We start from the raw sequence: 18,043 nt of genomic DNA on the forward strand, positions 1-18,043 counted from the left end.
GCTTATAATCCTTGTCCCACTAAAAATTAGCTGAATTAGAAAACATTCAGAAACAGCAGAACGGGTGTGCACACGTCACTGAAGGTACAGAAGTTCCTGAGCAAATGTAGAAGCCACTGCGGGGAGGCCCAATTCATTTTAACGTTTCCATGAACACCAGTTGTTGGAAGTTACTCGCTAGACCTCATGCTTTTTTTTTAACAATTAGGGATTAAAGAAGAAAGCAATTAGACATTTTGGACATCATGTAAGGTAATAGCAAGTCATTTATACAAATGGTGTTAGTGCCTCAGAATATTTTGGAAATGTTTATAAACAATTAAAAAGTAATTTGTTTTACTGAACGGTTTCAGGCAGCAGACTTATTACAGAAGCTTGTTTGACCTGCTGTTCACCCGCCTGGTTGGACCGAAACTTAACACCTTGAAACATCACGACTTATTTTCTCATTTTATTTGTGAGAAAAAACCAACAGCACTCGATATCAGCTGCAGGAGAAGTTTGCCAGCAGTTGACTAACTTCCCAGTTTGGGAAAAGTAGCAAGCTATGGTTTTTAAATAGCCGAAGAACCGTCAATAACAACCATCATTTATTTATTCACTCTACCCATAATTGGACAATGGAATGGCATTAAAAAAAACGGTTAGGTTGCTGATGAAAGGATTCAGCGAGTGTCACAAAGGTGAAGTCACAGCCTGGCGTTGCTACAGCGACCAGTTGGGACATCAACACTCAAGGGGGAGTATCGCAGGGAAAAATAAAGAAAGAACAGCACCTAGCACCAAAACGTGAGTTGTACCATGCACCAAATCAGTGACTGATAAAGGCATATTTAACCTTCTTTTATGGTCAGGTCCAATAATGCAAGTCCTTACCAAACTCATATAACGTTATCCTTAATTAACTCCCATTTGCTGTAATAGTAAACGTTAATGTTTCTGACTCAAATTTAGCTGATCAGTGATCTTTAATACAAATCTGTATTCCTCACTGTGTGAAAGGAATAGCTATCATTCTTTAATATGTAAGGTTATGAGGTTGTACATTATTTCAGCATAGTCATCACATTCCAAAAGCTTTCAGGAATTGGTTGATTCAATCAGAAGCAACGTATTGGATCTGTGGATCACTAATCAAAGACTACTATTCCACCTGACTGCACAATACAATCCATATCTTACCAACATTTATTCATCACACTTTAGCATTCATCATGCTGTTATGAGGGAGCATGACTAATTATACGTGTGAAATTATTTTTGACAGAATTCCATTAGCGTTCCCTCGACTCGATGCATATGCAGCCACTTCATTGTCGTAGTCTACCAAATCTTTGTGGATGTAGCAACAATTACACGTCTTAGTCGTCGCCTTGAGTGCTCTGCCGCATGCAGATAATGAAGACATAGAGCGAATAAAACTGTAAATCAGTGTTTGCTCTATTTTTTTTACTTCCATCGTAGGGAGTTAAAGATAGTTCAGGGAGGAGCTTGCTTCCTTATTAACTTTGAAATGTAGGACGACAAGAAAATATGCTTAGTTTTGACGAAATAAAGGTCTGCTCAAAAGAAAAATAGCTGTTGAGACTTAAAACTGCAAAACTGTGACACTTGCAGGATAATTCCATGGTAAACATTTTCCTTCACCACCTTGTGTACAACTACTTTTCTATCGGAGAGCTGTTTGAATATGACAGAAATTGCGAGGTAACACATCAACATAAGGGCAGCTTCACGTCTTTCTGAAAGCGCTCGGCTTAGACTTGTGGAAGCTTTGCTTGCAGGAGGAGACAGGCTGTCTGTAGGATGTCTTCTAGAACATTGTTTAAAGTTTTAAAGCTTTATTTCCAAAACAGTAAATCTCCTTCTGAGTTAAGAAGGTAAGTAACTCTTTAGGCCAGCAGAATAGTAAACTAATCTCAGACGAGATGTCGGTGGTGTTATCCGTGTCAAGATGGAGAGATGAACCCAATTTATTTTTTGTTGAACATTGTGAGTCCGCTTCTCAAACAGCACTTCCTCTGACATTTTATATAATGAGAATCCAGATGAGCACGCACTGTAAGGGGATATTATCTCTGACTGTGCCGACCAGGAGAATCAACCCCGTCAAAAATGAACACACTGCTATCTTCGCTAAAAGACATTTTGTTTAAAGAAAGAAAGAAAGATGATCGGCATATTTCACAGGTTAGTATTCATCCAAAAGAAAAAGACTGGAACCACGGATATGCTTATAGGGTTGAAACTGAGAAATTATAATCCAGGGGGAGTCAATAGAGCTGAAAGTATTTCATTGACAGTATTCTAGGTTTCATGTGAAGCTAAAGAGGTTCCATTTGTGGTTAATTCAATGCACACCACATGGTAATGTGTTACCTGTTAGAACATGCTGTTGACATCATCTATTCTAAAAGAACTGTGTTTTCATTACGAAGGTGTCATGTGCTTCAGATGGGCTACTTTTTGGTTACAGCTAAAACACCTAAAATACAAGGCTTTTGTTTCATACTCAGATTTGCGGTAGGTATGTTCATCCCTAGAATAAAACACTTTCCTCAAGAATAAATAGAAATAAAAACTTCAAGATTTCAGAGTATCATGAAGGAACAAATAGGGAAAGAGGGATTCTAATGCATTCTTAAGGCAGTGGGTTTTAACACCACCTTCACCCATTCCATCCACACACAGAACACACACATCCTTGGAGTAAATGATGTTGTCATACACTGAAACCTTTTACCTGCCATCATTCAAACTTGACTACCTCTCTGTAAATTAAGGAGAAACCCAACTCCTACATGAGGCCTTAGCTGTTCGGGATCCAATCCTTTGGACTGACTATCCGGAGGAACTAAGGCAAGCAAACGCTCTGCCCTCTTTCAAATCATCTCTCTCCCTAATTATTGAATCTTATGTCGTTTGGTCTTTACTGTGAATTGTGTCTGTTTTATGTCTTATTTTTATTAGTCGACTATGATGTTGTATTTGATTGCTCGTGCTTTCTTTATTTGCCCTTGCACTATGTAAATAGTTGTTATGATGATTATTAATATTTCATTCTGGCACTATTTATTTAACCATTTGAAAACGTATGACATTTGTGCTTGATGGCAGTCAAATGACAGTCAAAGTCGGCGATATGTGAGATCCAGAAACTAATGTGGCCCTGCGTTTGGAACAACTGACTTTAAAGTATAATCTTCAAACAAGTTACAGGGAATAAAGTCACAGAAGCATTTCACAGCACAAAGCTGGAAAGCAAAATGTAAGGACACAAATTATTTTAACAACAAATTATTCATATATAGTAGCCTGCTAGTGTTGCTATTGCTTTTTCAAGTGTGTGGGTTAAAGCATCCATTGCCGTGTAATGTTGGTCTATGACCTTTAATGACTTTTGCAGTGATGCAGGTGGTCAAACTTTGCAACATCCTTGACACTAAAGCATCTTTCTCAGCATGTGTTAAAGTAAATGAGTACTTACAAATCCCACATGTAAGTTTTCAATGTCTTTCCCTGATGTTCTCAACACACTCTTACGGCACTTACTCACTGAGCTGTGCCGAATCCCAGCTTACTACCCATTACTATCCTGGTCCATGCCATAGGGAATAATAACATATGCACATTTCCTTACTAGAGGATCTTTCTTTAGTTTTAATAAATCAACATGTCCTGGATCAGATGGTATACTATCATTATAATCTTGCTTCTGCATAAAGATCTACCTTGTTTGCGTGTAGGGGGAACATTGTGTAAAACAGGTATTGTTTTCGTCTCATGTTTCATCTCATGCTGCCTGGATTAAATTCACAACATAAAAGACAGACATAAGCTTTGCTCTTTATGATGTCAACTGTATACATGTTTACTGGTGAAGCCCACAAACAAAAGGGTATTTGTCTGTATGAGACCACAACACATATCCAGCTTGTTTACTCCCAAAAGCCGTAAAATTGTCACATGTGATAATTACTCAACAGCAGAACCGTTGCGATGTCATTTCTGAATATGAGATTTAAATGTCCCCACATTTAAGACTCAGATTCAGAGCATTAAATTATCAGCAAAAAACTATTTGCTCTGTAGTCGGATAATGTCTCCCTGAGCAAATAAAGAAGGTGCTCTCCCTCTGGGTGTGTTGTTATCAGAGCTTCTCCTTGCTTTGTTGCCACAGCCAGGCTGGTCTCATGTGTCGGTGCACGTGAGCGCGCCCCGCTGGCTCGCTCACGACTGCCGCTCTGCACTTCGCTCGGAGGGCAGCGGTTACGGATGAAGAATGCCGTCCAGCCCGGCATCGTCACGGCGGAAGAGTCGCACCCAGTTATCCCAGGTAGCTCGTCAGCCCTGTTGTAGTGGCATCCACTATTAGCACTGTTACTATTTGAAGGCATCGATTGGCCAGGTTTATGAAACTCAAAGTGCCCATCTTTAACAGCATTCTCTACATTTAATTTGACATTAAATACCACACATGTGCAATCAAACTAGAAAAGGGTATAATCAAAAGAGACAATTCCCTTCTTTAGAAAAGCAATTACATTAGAAAAGTATACTAATTCAGAAAAAGCCCAGTAGTACCTGTAAGCCTGTCTGCACAGCCTGCAGTCCCTCTTAAGCTGCACATGGCAGTTTATTGTGATGACAGCAATTAAATACCCAGTGATTTGTGTGCCGGTGGCATTATGACTTATCTTACAGTGTGCCCTGCTCTCTCTCTCTCTCAATGGAAACAAGGTGTTTGAAAACAGGCTGAAAGCAGCACACATAAACGAGCCCACCCTCAAGGGACCAGCCATGAAACCGAGGATAAACCATACAAGTGGTTAACGTGACACAGGAGGACCTCAGGGGGGCTCACGTAATACACAGTATTCTCACAAGCTTAAAGCAGCAGACCGTGAGTACAGGCACTGTCCACGTTCCTAGACGTAATGCTCAAGTGTTTGTGAATACACAGTACATAACTGGACTGACTATATTTCACACTGTACCACGCAGGGAACAACTAGCAATGGCCCAAATTAGAAGGAGAGTGCTCGGTATGTCCGATTTGTGCCTCACAAGCATTCTTTCAATCTCTCCCTGTGGCTTCCCTTCTGCCACAGCTAAACTGGGTGTTTGATATTGTGTTGTAAAAAACTGTGGGTTTCAGATTTAGCCATATAGTGTACACTAAAAACTACAGATCACCAGCATCAAGGGTATGTTAGGGCTTTGATAGTCAACCATTTAACCAGTAGAAAACTACTGAGGGCAGCAATTGTTTCACCATAGGTTATATACCTTTACCATGGATCACCAGATTTGCAGCTGTGCCCATGTATACATTTTACATGTTTGTTTTAGACAGCAAATTGCCATTGCATTGAATACCTGGCATTTGTGTTTACAGAATACCAAATGCCAGGATCATTTTTTACATAAATAGGTCAATGACAAACATTCTGTTATTCCAAGGATTTTGCATAACTTGACGGTTGCAAAAATGTAAAGTTTTGAACCACCTACAGTGGGGATGTTCCAACTAAAATAAAAAAATTATGAATAAAATTATATTTGCTGTATGTATGTCAAGTAGGGGTGCAATGAAAAACCAACTGGTATGCATCCACTTGCTGAACTAGGAACCAGTAAGATTGTGGAAATGACACTTACCTTAGGTGATCGAAAAATAAATCTCTCCATTCTATTATGCAGAATGGTTTCATTTGTTTGTGTGTGTGTGTGTGTGTGTGTGCGTGTGTGAGTGTAGGTTTGTGTGTGTGTGTGTGTGTGTGTGTGTGGGTGTGTCTCCATAGTAGCAGCATATAGGGCAGTTTGAGTATATTTAAGTATAATTAATCTGCCGTTATTCATTGTTGTTGAATGAACAATGTCAGATATGGGGTAATACACCATTTTATTGGACTACTTGTGCTAATGCAAATGTCTTCTAATACGTGAGTTTGTTCTTCGATAGTCGATGCTGCCTGACCACGGTTGACGCGTGGCGGCCTGTGTTATTGTGGCATTGAATGAATACGACCAATACAATTCCACGTAGTAATCCTTCAATTGTCCCATTAACCAACTTGAAAAATTAAAATTGAGTAAATGAAAATGAGTCAGAAACAGAGACAGCTCGCCTTCAAAGTAAAAGTTGTGCGTTTGTAAATGCTGACATGATTGTAAAGAGTTGATTTAGCTTGAACATATTTGCTGGCTTTCTCGTCATGACAATAAAACATTAAGATATCCTTTGAAATATACTAAGTTTATTTACTGTTTATACTTTTAAACATTCTAAGAAATTAAATAACTGAATGAATAAATATCCTTTTGCCTCTATGAAAGAAAAAAAATACACAGTTCAGCACCACGAATCATTGCCTCGGACTCAATACTGAGTCTACTCTAATTAAGTAAACACATCGCTAACCTTTATTTAAATAGTGTTTTCAACATGAGTGTAATCTGCTCACAACATGTAAATGCTTTTTAATAATAGTAATAACATTCACTTCCCACTATCCGAACCGCTTTTCCGGTTTTTTTTAGGGTCGAAGTAATAACATATAAAAAGTAATTACATTTTTCAAATTGTTTTACTCATGATAAATTACAAACATGTTCCACCTGTGCCTGCTGCCATCAGGTTACAAATGATTTCAGACAGATCTCCAATGAAGAACATTTAGTACATTTACTTAAGTACTGAATTTAAGAACAGTTGTGAAATACTCAAGTCTTTTCTTTTCATGTCACTTCCTTCTTATATCTTATTGCATTTTAGAGGGAAACACTTGCACACGAGACCGAAGAGTTCTACTTCTTCTATCTACTTTTACTTTTAATACATTCAAACTTTACTGATAATACCTTTACTAAAGCACAACATCCAATGCAGGACTTTTAATTATAACAGATGTGTTTTACAATGTGGTATTAGTACCTTTTCTAAAAAAGATCTGAATCCTGCTTCCACGACATGTTCATTATGTGAACATATGGGTTTGTTCAGGAGCCGTGCGTTGCTCGTTAAAGCTGTTTGAGTAAAGGTTAGCACTGCAATTTTAAAAAGAGTGTCTCTCTTCCTTATGCAACGGTAAGCGGTGATGTGAAAGCCCTCTAGGTGTAAGTCAAAGTTGCAAAGATATGACTTCAATGTGTTCTATACTTTCACTTTGAAAGCGAGCTGTCTCTGCTGGACTCCCTTGACTCAGTTCTCATTTTTCAAATGGGTTAATGCAACAATCAGACGCATTAGTGCGCGGAATTGCATTACACGTGATCATTTGAGGAGACAATGAAAACCGCCACGCATTAAACATGTTTAGGCATCTCCGGCTATCGAAGAACAAACTCCCATGTATCCGAATACATTAACATAAGCACAAATGAGATATGTGTTAATATTGTATACATTGTTCAACATACAACATAAACATCGGAAGATAAATTAAACTTCATGGATGGACCATTTGAAGACTTACCTGTTCAGATGATGCTTCACAAGTATGATAAGAGATAGCATTTAACATAACACAACATTTTTTTCTGGCAAAATAGAAACGTTCAAACCTGCATTAAAGTAAACTGTCAAAGCAACAAGAGCAAGCAAAATCAAATCAAGCTATTCCATGTGAAAATACTTGAATGTCGTGCCGTGTATCACTACTTTTTAAACGCTAACTTATACAAGTCATTCTCCAAATAGTAAACACACACACTGACAGTCAAGTGTCCCACACTTCAGTAAGTTATTGATAACTTGCTATATTTGGTTTTACTTCATTGACTAACTTGAAATAATCAAAGTTTTACCTTGAATGCTGAGAAGGGACCTTAGTAGCCAAACTTCCCCTCTCTGCCCTGAGGAGGAGAGTCAAATGGCAAAGATCAGAAGTCCACTTACCCCACAGGGAGAAGAGGTGATGATCACAGCCAGGATGGGAGGCCCACAACAATATGATCCAGCCACACCCAGCAAACCCCAAACCCATCATTTAAACAAAAAGAGTGTAGTTACCCCCTGGGTGGTTGTGGTGGTGTTGGTGTACTGGACAGCAACTATTGTGTTAATATGTCCATGTGAGTCTCTTTTATGATTCCCATGCATCAAGCAGAAAAGAAAGGTGACACAGCTGAAACATGTGAATGCAAAGCGGAAGCGGCACCTACCTTTGAAATCTTATATAGTTGAAAAAGCAATTTTTTTAAAATGCCAATGACCTTATATACTGCATTTAGGCCAAGTATATACTGCCACAAACACTGCTGTCTTAGTTTCATGAATTCACAGAATTATAAGCGTTGTACCTTTACTTTTACCTATAAGATTTTGATGAAATGTTCCATGAAGAAAGCAGATTCCAGACAAAAAGGGAGAAGGGAGAAAAGAGGGGACACTGATAAGCGTCGTGGTCAAGTCGGGAAAGGACAGGCGGCAGGAGAAAGAGGCTCGATGGCTACATATATGTGCAGATAGAGGGGAATGTGTGACAGTATGAGGCAACTAACACAGGAAGTGGAAAGAGAGTAACAACCCTCCACATCCCTGCTCCGCTGCATGCTTAAAGTATGCAGCAGCCGCACAGACGGATACATGAAGCTAGAATGGACCGATCACCTGTGCGTGGCAGGTGAGGATTAACTGTAACATTCAGTGAGCTATGTTTTCACCACCATGCATTATATCCTAATGTTATTATGTCCCTTTACTCAAACCACATCATCATAACATCGGAATTGTAGAGTAGATGTGAGTAATTATGAATAAAGAAAAAACGGAGTGAAATGACACGGCTACTCAGCAGAGTGGGGAGCAGAAAGCCAAATGAGCTTGAAAAAGGGGTCATACAGAGAGAGAGAGAGAGAGAGAGAGAGAAATAAGTGGGTGAATGAAAATAAACTAGGTCATTCAAAATAAGCGAACTGACAGCCCATATATGAAGCTTCAAGCCTGAGTCTTGAACAAGAGTCATATGCAAACACACTTCTGAACACAATGGGAGCAGGAGGGACACTGGAGGAATGATGGGGAAAAGGAACAGAGCTCATACCTTGGTCGCCCATCATCAGGTGTGCGAGACCTTAAAGGAAAACAAGAGCACAGTCAGCAGAGAACAAGGGATCATGGGAAGCTGTGTGACACTGACACGCAGGCATCTCTTTCAGAGCAGATGTCGGTGTTACTTGAGGAGTGTTTGGAAAGGGAAGAGTGGGACGGGGAGGAAGAGGAGGACGCACGGACAGGGTTGGCACAATGAGCATTTGGTCAACCAAAGCAGGTTGCAATGCATCATCAGCCTCTTACTCGTCTTCATTCAGAAATCTAAGTTCAGGCTGACCTTTCTTTTCATTAAGAAGAGAAGTACACAGACTGTCATCCCACCTACCAATGAGAGAGCGATTCCTTTGCACACATATAGCAGAAGACTGTTTTACCTTAAACCTCCAACAACTGTCAACAGTGAGTCATACTGTCATGCAAAGAAAAAAGAAGCTGATTGGAGTTGGTCAGGTTTTTTTTATGTTAACTGAAACTAATTCCAGTGCTTTCCTTCAGCAAGCTTTTCTTCCCGATATACCGTTTACATTGTCATTACCCTGCTGTTTGAACATATGGGTGATTTCAACCTTAAACTACCAATAATCTCCTACGTCCCCATGGAGTCATACTACACACAATGGAACAATTTTGCTTATAAAGAAGATAGCATTGGGTTAAATGTCTGTGAAGTGCTTAATTAAAGTCTTTTTTTATTACAATACACTTACCAACAAGAAATTCAACTAAATAAAAACTGCATAATTTCATTTCAATTGAGAAACCTAACCTCTCCATAGTGTCAGTTTATAATAGCAATTACCACAAATAGATATTTGACACTTTTTCTAATTTAATTATTTCCACTAATGTAATTAATGTATCTATATTGTTCTGTTTTGCAGAACCTAGCGTCATGATCCAGAGTTTTTGCGTCTTGTTTCCTGTCTTATTTTGAAGTCACTGTCTCTCGTTTCCCTGCACTTCCTTCCCTGTGATTGTGTGTCTTGTTCCTAATTGTTTCCACCTGTGTGATTGCAAGCCCCGCCCTCATTGTTTCCACCTGTGTCTCATTCCCCTGTGTATTTAGTCTGTGTCTACTGCTTGTTCGTTGTCAGATACTTTTTGTTCCTGTTGTCAGGGTGCTATTTTCCTTGGAAATAAACCTTTTTGATTCTTAACTTGAACCTTTTCTACTTTTGGGTCCACGTCCTGTACCACACACACAACACCTAGTGCAATACGTTATGATAGTATTGCTCAGCTAAGCCTTTAAAAAACAACTTTTAATGAGGACACTTGGACCTTTTTAATGTATGAATATTATTTAATTATTTCTGATTGATTAATATTATCTTATTATTTCTTTCTTTCTGATTGATTGGTTAATAATGTAATTTTTTCTGTCTTCTGAATGATTGGTTTTACCATGAGTTCATCTTGGTTTCATCATTGGTGCTCAAGGTCCAAATCCCTTCTGTTTTATTTATTCATTTACTATTATTCAGGAAATAGAACTGAGCACTGAATAGCTTCTGAGATAAAATAGTGAAGCAGCGAACCATCAGTGGTCCAAGGCTACTCAAAGTACTACGAATAATTTTTGATTGAGGTATTGTGTAATCCCATACATAAAGAATGATTACTATGAGGTGTAAAAATAAAAACAAATTTAAAAAACCAAATGATTAATGAGACTTACCACTTATTTCAATGCCATTACCATTGTAAAACAGTTGCTTACATTTATTTGAGGAGCCTTGGCCATGACAATGTGTAGGCATACACAATTTATGAATAATGGAAACCAACAGTAAAAATACCCACCTTCATTATAGTTGTCTTCTGGAAACATGGACAGGCAAAAAGAAAGAGAGGAAGACATTCATTAAGCAGCATGCAGACTAGTACTGGCCATTGCATGTTGTAACCATGCAAGGCATTAATTAAACTTCACATGCAAGTGACCTATTGTAACTCCTGCAGAGGAAAGGCTGATCTATGCATAGGCCTTCATTTTGTTGTCCACCTTTTGTGCTCGTACAGACCTGGAATACAGGACACAGTTGTAACTGAATGAGCCCTTCTGAATATTTGATATAACCTTGAAGAACTAGAATCTTCGTTGAAGGCTGATCAAAAACTGGCATCCCTGTTAAAAGATTGAAGAACCAGTATTGATCATGAGTCGTAAGAGGATAAACATCTTCAGACATGAGGCCGGTTCATTCCGTTGCATAAGGCTTTTTTTCATTTATTATTTTTAAATATGATGGACTTTAACATTTGGTTACAGCTATTTAATTCAACAGACTCAATGTCATCTGTGTCCAGTGTTTTAGTTATATTTTTTTTAATGAAAAGCTGCGCCATATGTGATGAAATGTTGTGCAAGAGAAAAGAACCCAAATAAATAGTTGGCTGTGGTAGAGCATTGCTGATACAGTGTTGGATTGGACAGTGGGGACTCATGGCTGAAACTCGATCAGGTGACTTGGTCGCCGAACCAAAAGCAATGACCAGTGAACATGTATGGGCAATCAAAGTGAGGTGTAAGGAGGTGAGACAAATGCCATGTAAAACCTCTTATAAAAGAGGCCGAGAGAAGAATTACATGTTGGATAAGTAATATCAAACAGGTGAGGTGAACATCATGATGAAAGGGAAATGAATGGGTTTGAGAAAACGTGCAAAACCATTGAAATGAGAGAAGCCCAACTGCCTCCAAAAACAATTTAAAAAAGGACAGTCAACAGTTCTATTCACCATTAAGTGCTTGTAATGTTCCTGGAGACTGATTGTTATTATCATATTCAATACTCAAAAATGTAAAAAAATCACAATAGCAGAATTACACAGAATTATTTTTTTAAACGTTGGTGATATAGCATTGTTATGAATTCTCAATAGGGCTAACATGAATCGAAATCATGAAGACAGGTACATGCATTGTCTCATCAATATTTGTATAAAAAAAACATAACCTGGAATCAATCCAAACTTTAACCAAGTGGCCAGTTGGGCACAGAAGCCAAGTTGCCCCTTCAAAATAAACTCCTACCTCTGTAAAATGGTTTCTTGGCCAGATTCAAGCGTTTGACCCATGACTTACCATCACCACTGGTTCCCTTCCAAATCAGACATCATGCACCAAAAACAATCCAAATCATTCTTTTGTGAACAAATTACAATGCAATCAACCGCTTTCACTTATATTAATATGTATGTACAAATTGTTTGACATATAATCAGTTGTCAATGTGAATTGCTGTTACCAATTAAACAAAAAGTTCAGATTTGCACACAGACTTTGTGCGTAGCATCATGCATTATGAGGATCTTATTTCCTGATATTCTTGTTTTCAGTTTTGGAGGTCGACAGTACAGTAAAAAAGTGCACTTTGTTCACAAAGGGTTAGCTCGATGATGAAAAGCACTCTGACAAGCTGACAAGGAAAGCATGAAGCTGGCAGTTGCAAAGCGACCTCATGAGAAGTGATAGGTAGAAACCCAAACGTTTTCTTATGTCAAGACCCCAAAGGCTGATGGTGACTTTTGCCACAATGTGTAATCCTTCCTCCCACTGCCTTTTAATTCCAAGTGTGGCTTGTTCTAAAAGCATTGTTTTGATAGTTGGTGTTAGATCACGTGTGAGGTTATTGTGCAATTAATATTATGGTACAGGGATTCCCTTCCTCTGATTATTGGTGATTAAAAAACAGTCCAATATTTAATGCATCCTAATTAGATCAGCTCTAAAAGCATGCAATACAGTATCCTTGTGTGAAATCTGATCTGATCAATTAAATGGCAACAGGGGAGGGACATCATGCTTCTAATACAGTGTACAGGCTCTCAGGGAATTTGATTTGTTGAAAACAATATTTCATTTGGTTGTGTTTTAAAGAAAAGAAGCGTTCCTCTTCCAGCAGTAACACCTGATATGTACCGATAAAGCTCACACACAACCCCACACAAACCCATAAACACACACACACACACCCCCACACATACACATACACACAGAAACACACACACACACACACACACATTATTCCACAAATGTACCCAGCTGGTTGCATTCTAATCCAGAGACGTAAATCCATTTAATCCCCTCGACAAAGTGATCCCAGTGCTATTGTGCTGGTAACACTACACCAAAATGCACTCAACCGTCAGATGATCTGCATCTCTTATGGTCTTGTGCTGCTGATCATGCACATGGTGTTTAGCTCATGGAAAGTAAATACTATCTATATTGATGCCAAACTAAATAAAGCAGCTGGTGTGCCGGAGCAGAAAAAAAAAGAATCAGGGATCGATTATCTTTTCTATTGGTCTCCTGCAGACATGATTCTGACAACTCAACACAAACTTGACGCTTTGACTGTGAGCTCAAAACTGTGACATCTGGATATCGGCAAAGGGACAGTTCGTAGAAAGCCACAGTCCAAAACAAGTTCTCAGACCCTTTGGCATCATTTCCTAACGCACCGGGTATAGCCTGCTGCCCGGCCGCAGTAAACACGCGGTTATAACGTTGCGAATTCAAACAAAAACACCTAAAACGTCAAATAAGTATGAAAAGCGTGTCACCAACATCACGAAAGTATCTTTAAAATATCAACAACACTTTGCGACACGAACACCAGTCTCCACCACCTGTCTCCACCACCGGTCTCCACCACCGGTCTCCACCACCGGTCTCCACCACCGGTCTCCACCACCGGTCTCCACCACCGGTCTCCACCACCGGTCTCCACCACCGGTCTCCACCACCGGTCTCCACCACCGGTCTCCACCACCGCTTGCGTTTGTTTGACCCATCTACCGTGTGGTTTTAAAAGAATAATAACTCTAAGTCCTGACACGATAACAATACACTCCCGTAGCGAGTTCTCTGAGCATCTCATCATGAAGACGATGTATTTCCATTGCAGTTCCTTACAGACGCTAAAGGGTGCCTTGTGTGTCAGTATCAGACGGCAAAGGCGTGGTGTGACTCCTAAGGAATGAGAAAGAGCTGATTGTACTTGACACTGCTCCTATCAGCCAGCTCCACGAAATGTCATTAACACATCTCTGTCTGTCGCGCTGTGCGTCTGAATGCAGCTGACTGACGAATGAGACGTGGCAAGCAGCATCATCGGGCTCTCGGTGACGCTACATTACACATGAAGCAACATGTGTCACATTCACGAAAGATATTATTCACATGTACCCTGCCCTATGACCATTTAGGAACAACCTTTTGTCGTCCACTCTGAGTGTCATCGTTGGAATTCCTTGTCTCTATTATTACCTAAGTTCACTTCAACCAATTAACATTCACTTCCTATAACTTTCTTCTCTTAAAGTCAAAATGAATGTAAGTTAAACTGAACCAAATTTAGTTTGTTTTTTTGCCAAGTTTTGTATTTGCTTTTGTTAGAAATAAGAAGCAGTAGCTGCAGTGATATTGGATTCCTGAAATGGGTTTCACAGATATGATGGAGCGTTATTGCTGTCAAATCCCATATTTTCTGTCAACATTGAATAAGAACTCAACTGCAATCTATCACCTAACAAGGTTACTGTTGAGATATGCTCTCATATTGTGTGATAACTTTATTACTATTTCTATCTAATTTACTAATGGACATTGGGCAACTTGAACTGATTGATGTGACCGATGAACCTGATTTGAGCCACCTGTGTGTGGGCGTGAACTGTTTATTGAGTGTCAATAAAAAGCCTCACTGGAGGGTGAGGGCATCCCCCTGTTGGCTGTGTAACAGACAAGTCACGTATCTTGTGTCTCCATGTTCATTTAATTCCTCCGTCTAGTAAGTCTTACCGTTGGTGCTATTTGTGTTATGTTTTATCCACTGTGCTCTTAGCTCTGCTAAGAGGTTATGGGCCCAGGTGATGGCGAAAACCTATAGAGCAAAACATTTAAAACTAACACTTAAGACTAGGTGCGTGTAGGCACCAAACATGACTAGTAGCAGAAAGCCAGTAGAGCCGAGTGGGAGCCGCTGGTCGCGCTTGTTATTGTGACGGGATGAAAATAAGTATGAACTGTGGGAGACTAAGTTCTTGGGCCACCTTCGTCTGCAAGGGTTGAAAGAAACCATTCTGAGAGTGCCTGTGACAGAGGACGAAGAGGAACTGCTGCGGAATGAGGCAAAGAATGAAGAAGCATATTCTGAGCTTATCCAGTTTCTGGATGATAAGAGCCTGTCCTTGGTGATGCGGGAAGCACCCGACGACGGTAGAGCAGCACTACTTATTTTGAGAAACTATTATCAAGGCAGAGGAAAGCCAAGAATTATCAGCCTTTATACTGAGCTCACCTCGCTCCAGAAGTCAAGCAGCGAGAGTGTAACCGACTATGTGATACGTGCTGAGACAGTCAGCACAGCGTTGAGAAACGCAGGCGAGACTTTGAGTGACGGGCTACTTGTAGCTATGGTTCTAAAAGGGCTTCCCGAATCGTTTAAACCGTTTGTTATCTACATCACGCAAAGAGATGAGACCGTGGCGTTTCCTGAATTCAAGACGAAACTGCGAAGCTACGAGGACACAGAGAAGATGCGTGCTCCAGACACTGAGGACAATGTGATGACAGCACGGGGCGACGAGCAGCGAGACCCACCAGGACGAGGTGCAGGTCCAGGCGAACGTGAGCAGCAGCAGCAGCAGCAGCTGGCGACGGGGGACGCGAGCCTGGGGTGTTTCAGGTGTGGGACACACGGACACCTCGTCAGCGCTTGTCAGCGCAAAGTGTGGTGCAGCCACTGCAGGAGCGACACACAGCAGCGAGACCTGTCGGAGCAAGAAGCGGCGAGGCCGAGATGACGCCCGTAAAGCTTCAGAGGAGGCGGGAGGAGGCGAGTATGCGTTCGGTTGAGCGACATGCCAGCAGATGTCCATCCGAGCCAAGATGTCAACGTGAGGGGCCTGATGGTCGACTGCGGGCGACCTCGCACATCGTTACAGACCTCGCCAAGTTCAAGTGTTTCAACGGCGAGTTCAGGCCGAGTCACACTGTGTTGAGCTGGCCGACGGCACCGGTGCAGCGGCGTAGCAGAGTGGCGGCGGCGCGGTGGTCTGTCTGACGGACAGCACAGGTCGACAGCTGAGAACAACGCTGAAAGACGCGTTGTACATCCCCTCCTATCCGCAAGACATCTTTTCTGTAAAAGCGGCTACAGCAAGTGACGCGACGGTGATCTTCAAGAAAGGAGAGGACATTCTGATTCACAGAAATGGTACGAAATTCCACATACACGTACACAACAGGCTTTATTATTTACACACGGTAGATAATGATGTGAAATGTGTTGACCAAGTTAAAGGGTGTCTTGATTTACAAACGTGGCATGAAGTATTGGGTCACTGTAACTATGAGGATGTGTTGAAGTTGCCACCTGTTGTCGAGGGCATGCAAATTAAAGGGGCAACCAGTAAACCTCCACACTGTGATGTATGTATTCAGGGCAAATTTGTGCAGACCATAAATAGAAAGCCTGATGCTAGAGCTACAGAGCCACTAGGGCTGGTCCACACAGATTTGGCAGGACCAATATCCCCAGAGTCCAGAGAGGGGTTTAAGTATACACTGTCGTTTACTGATGATTTTTCCAGTGCTGTATTTGTGTATTTCCTTAAAAATAAGAGTGACACAGTGCAAGCCACTGAGCGGTTTCTGGCGATGTAACGCCTTATGGCAAAATTAAGCGTTTGCGATCAGATAATGGTACAGAGTACACTGCTAAGAGTTTCAAATCTTTAATGGTTAAAAATGGTATTAGGCACGAGACCTCAGCTCCGTATTCTCCACATCAAAATCGGACGGCTGAGCGAAATTGGCGCACACTTTTTGATATGGCAAGATGCATGTTAATTGAGAGTGGCCTACCAAAAGGTCTGTGGCCGTATGCTGTACAGACAGCAGCAGTGATTAGAAACCGTTGTTTCAACAAACGAACAAAGCAAACACCAGTACAGGCGTTGACTGGGAGACAACCCAACCTGTCCAAAATGCAAAAATTTGGCTCAAAGTGTTTTGCTTATGTTCAAGACAAGAAAAAACTTGACCCAAGGGGTGTAGAAGGTGTTTTTGTTGGGTATGACAAAACCAGTCCAGCATACCTTATCTATTTTCCTGACAGCGAGAAGGTGCAGAGAAATAGGTTAGTCAAGTTTGTTTCTCAGCCTGGGGTTGAGCAACAGACTCAGACTAATGTTGATGCTGATGATGATGATCTGATGGTAGAATACAGAGCAGATAGATTCAGGCAGAATGCAATCCCAGTCCTTGAGACTGAAGAGGTTCCAGTCCAGTTTACGGGGCGGCTTTAGCTCAGTGGGGTAAGAGGGCCGTCCTGCAACCGCAGGGTTGTGGGTTCGATCCCCGCTCTCCCCATTAGTTGCAAGTCGAAGTGTCCTTGAGCAAGGCGCTGAACCCCTTGCTTCCTGCTTCACGGCGCCACCCCTCATGCTCCTTAATAACTAAGGATGGGTTAAATGCAGAGAACTAATTTCCCCTTGGGGATTAATAAAAGTGTATATTCTATATTCATTGAGACTGAGGAGAGTAGCCAACCGAGAGCAGTTGAAGTTAAGCATGAGCCTAGAACTTACCCTTCTAGAGTGAGAAGGAAGCCATTTTACCTACGTGACAATGTTTCTCAGTCTGCTGGAAAAATGGACCAGGTCCAAAGTAACATTGATTACTGTTATAAAGTCACTTGCGACATACCTGTAACTTTTGAAGGAGCCATGAGCTCAGACAAATCAAAAGAGTGGGTGCCATGGATGAAGAAATGCAGTCTCTTAAAGCAAATAACACATTTACTCTAACCAACTTGCCTCCGGGTAAGAAAGCAGTGGGGGGTAGATGGGTTTATGCTCTAAAGAAAAACAGTACTTATGAACTTCACAAAGTAAGAGCAAGTGGGGGTGTTGAGATATGCTCTCATATTGTGTGATAACTTTATTACTATTTCTATCTAATTTACTAAT

At 40.8% G+C, this 18,043-nt stretch overlaps 1 protein-coding gene across 2 annotated transcripts in view; it reads right to left on the reverse strand.

The window, feature by feature from the left end:
* LOC130206860 (neurexin-1a-like) overlaps positions 1 to 18,043 on the reverse strand; it is a 241,291-nt gene that overhangs the window by 207,275 nt on the left and 15,973 nt on the right. The window contains exons 3-5 of one of the 2 annotated variants that reach the window (XM_056435081.1): positions 10,862 to 10,879; positions 9,048 to 9,077; positions 7,810 to 7,857 (exon numbers count right to left, since the gene is read on the reverse strand). In XM_056435081.1, coding sequence (XP_056291056.1) covers positions 7,810 to 7,857; positions 9,048 to 9,077; positions 10,862 to 10,879 — 96 coding nt within the window. The remainder of the gene's footprint in view (positions 1 to 7,809; positions 7,858 to 9,047; positions 9,078 to 10,861; positions 10,880 to 18,043) is intronic. The other variant, XM_056435082.1, reaches the window with a different exon arrangement.

The sequence above is a fragment of the Pseudoliparis swirei genome, chromosome 17 (assembly GCF_029220125.1).
Source record: "Pseudoliparis swirei isolate HS2019 ecotype Mariana Trench chromosome 17, NWPU_hadal_v1, whole genome shotgun sequence".
Taxonomy (NCBI): domain Eukaryota; kingdom Metazoa; phylum Chordata; class Actinopteri; order Perciformes; family Liparidae; genus Pseudoliparis; species Pseudoliparis swirei.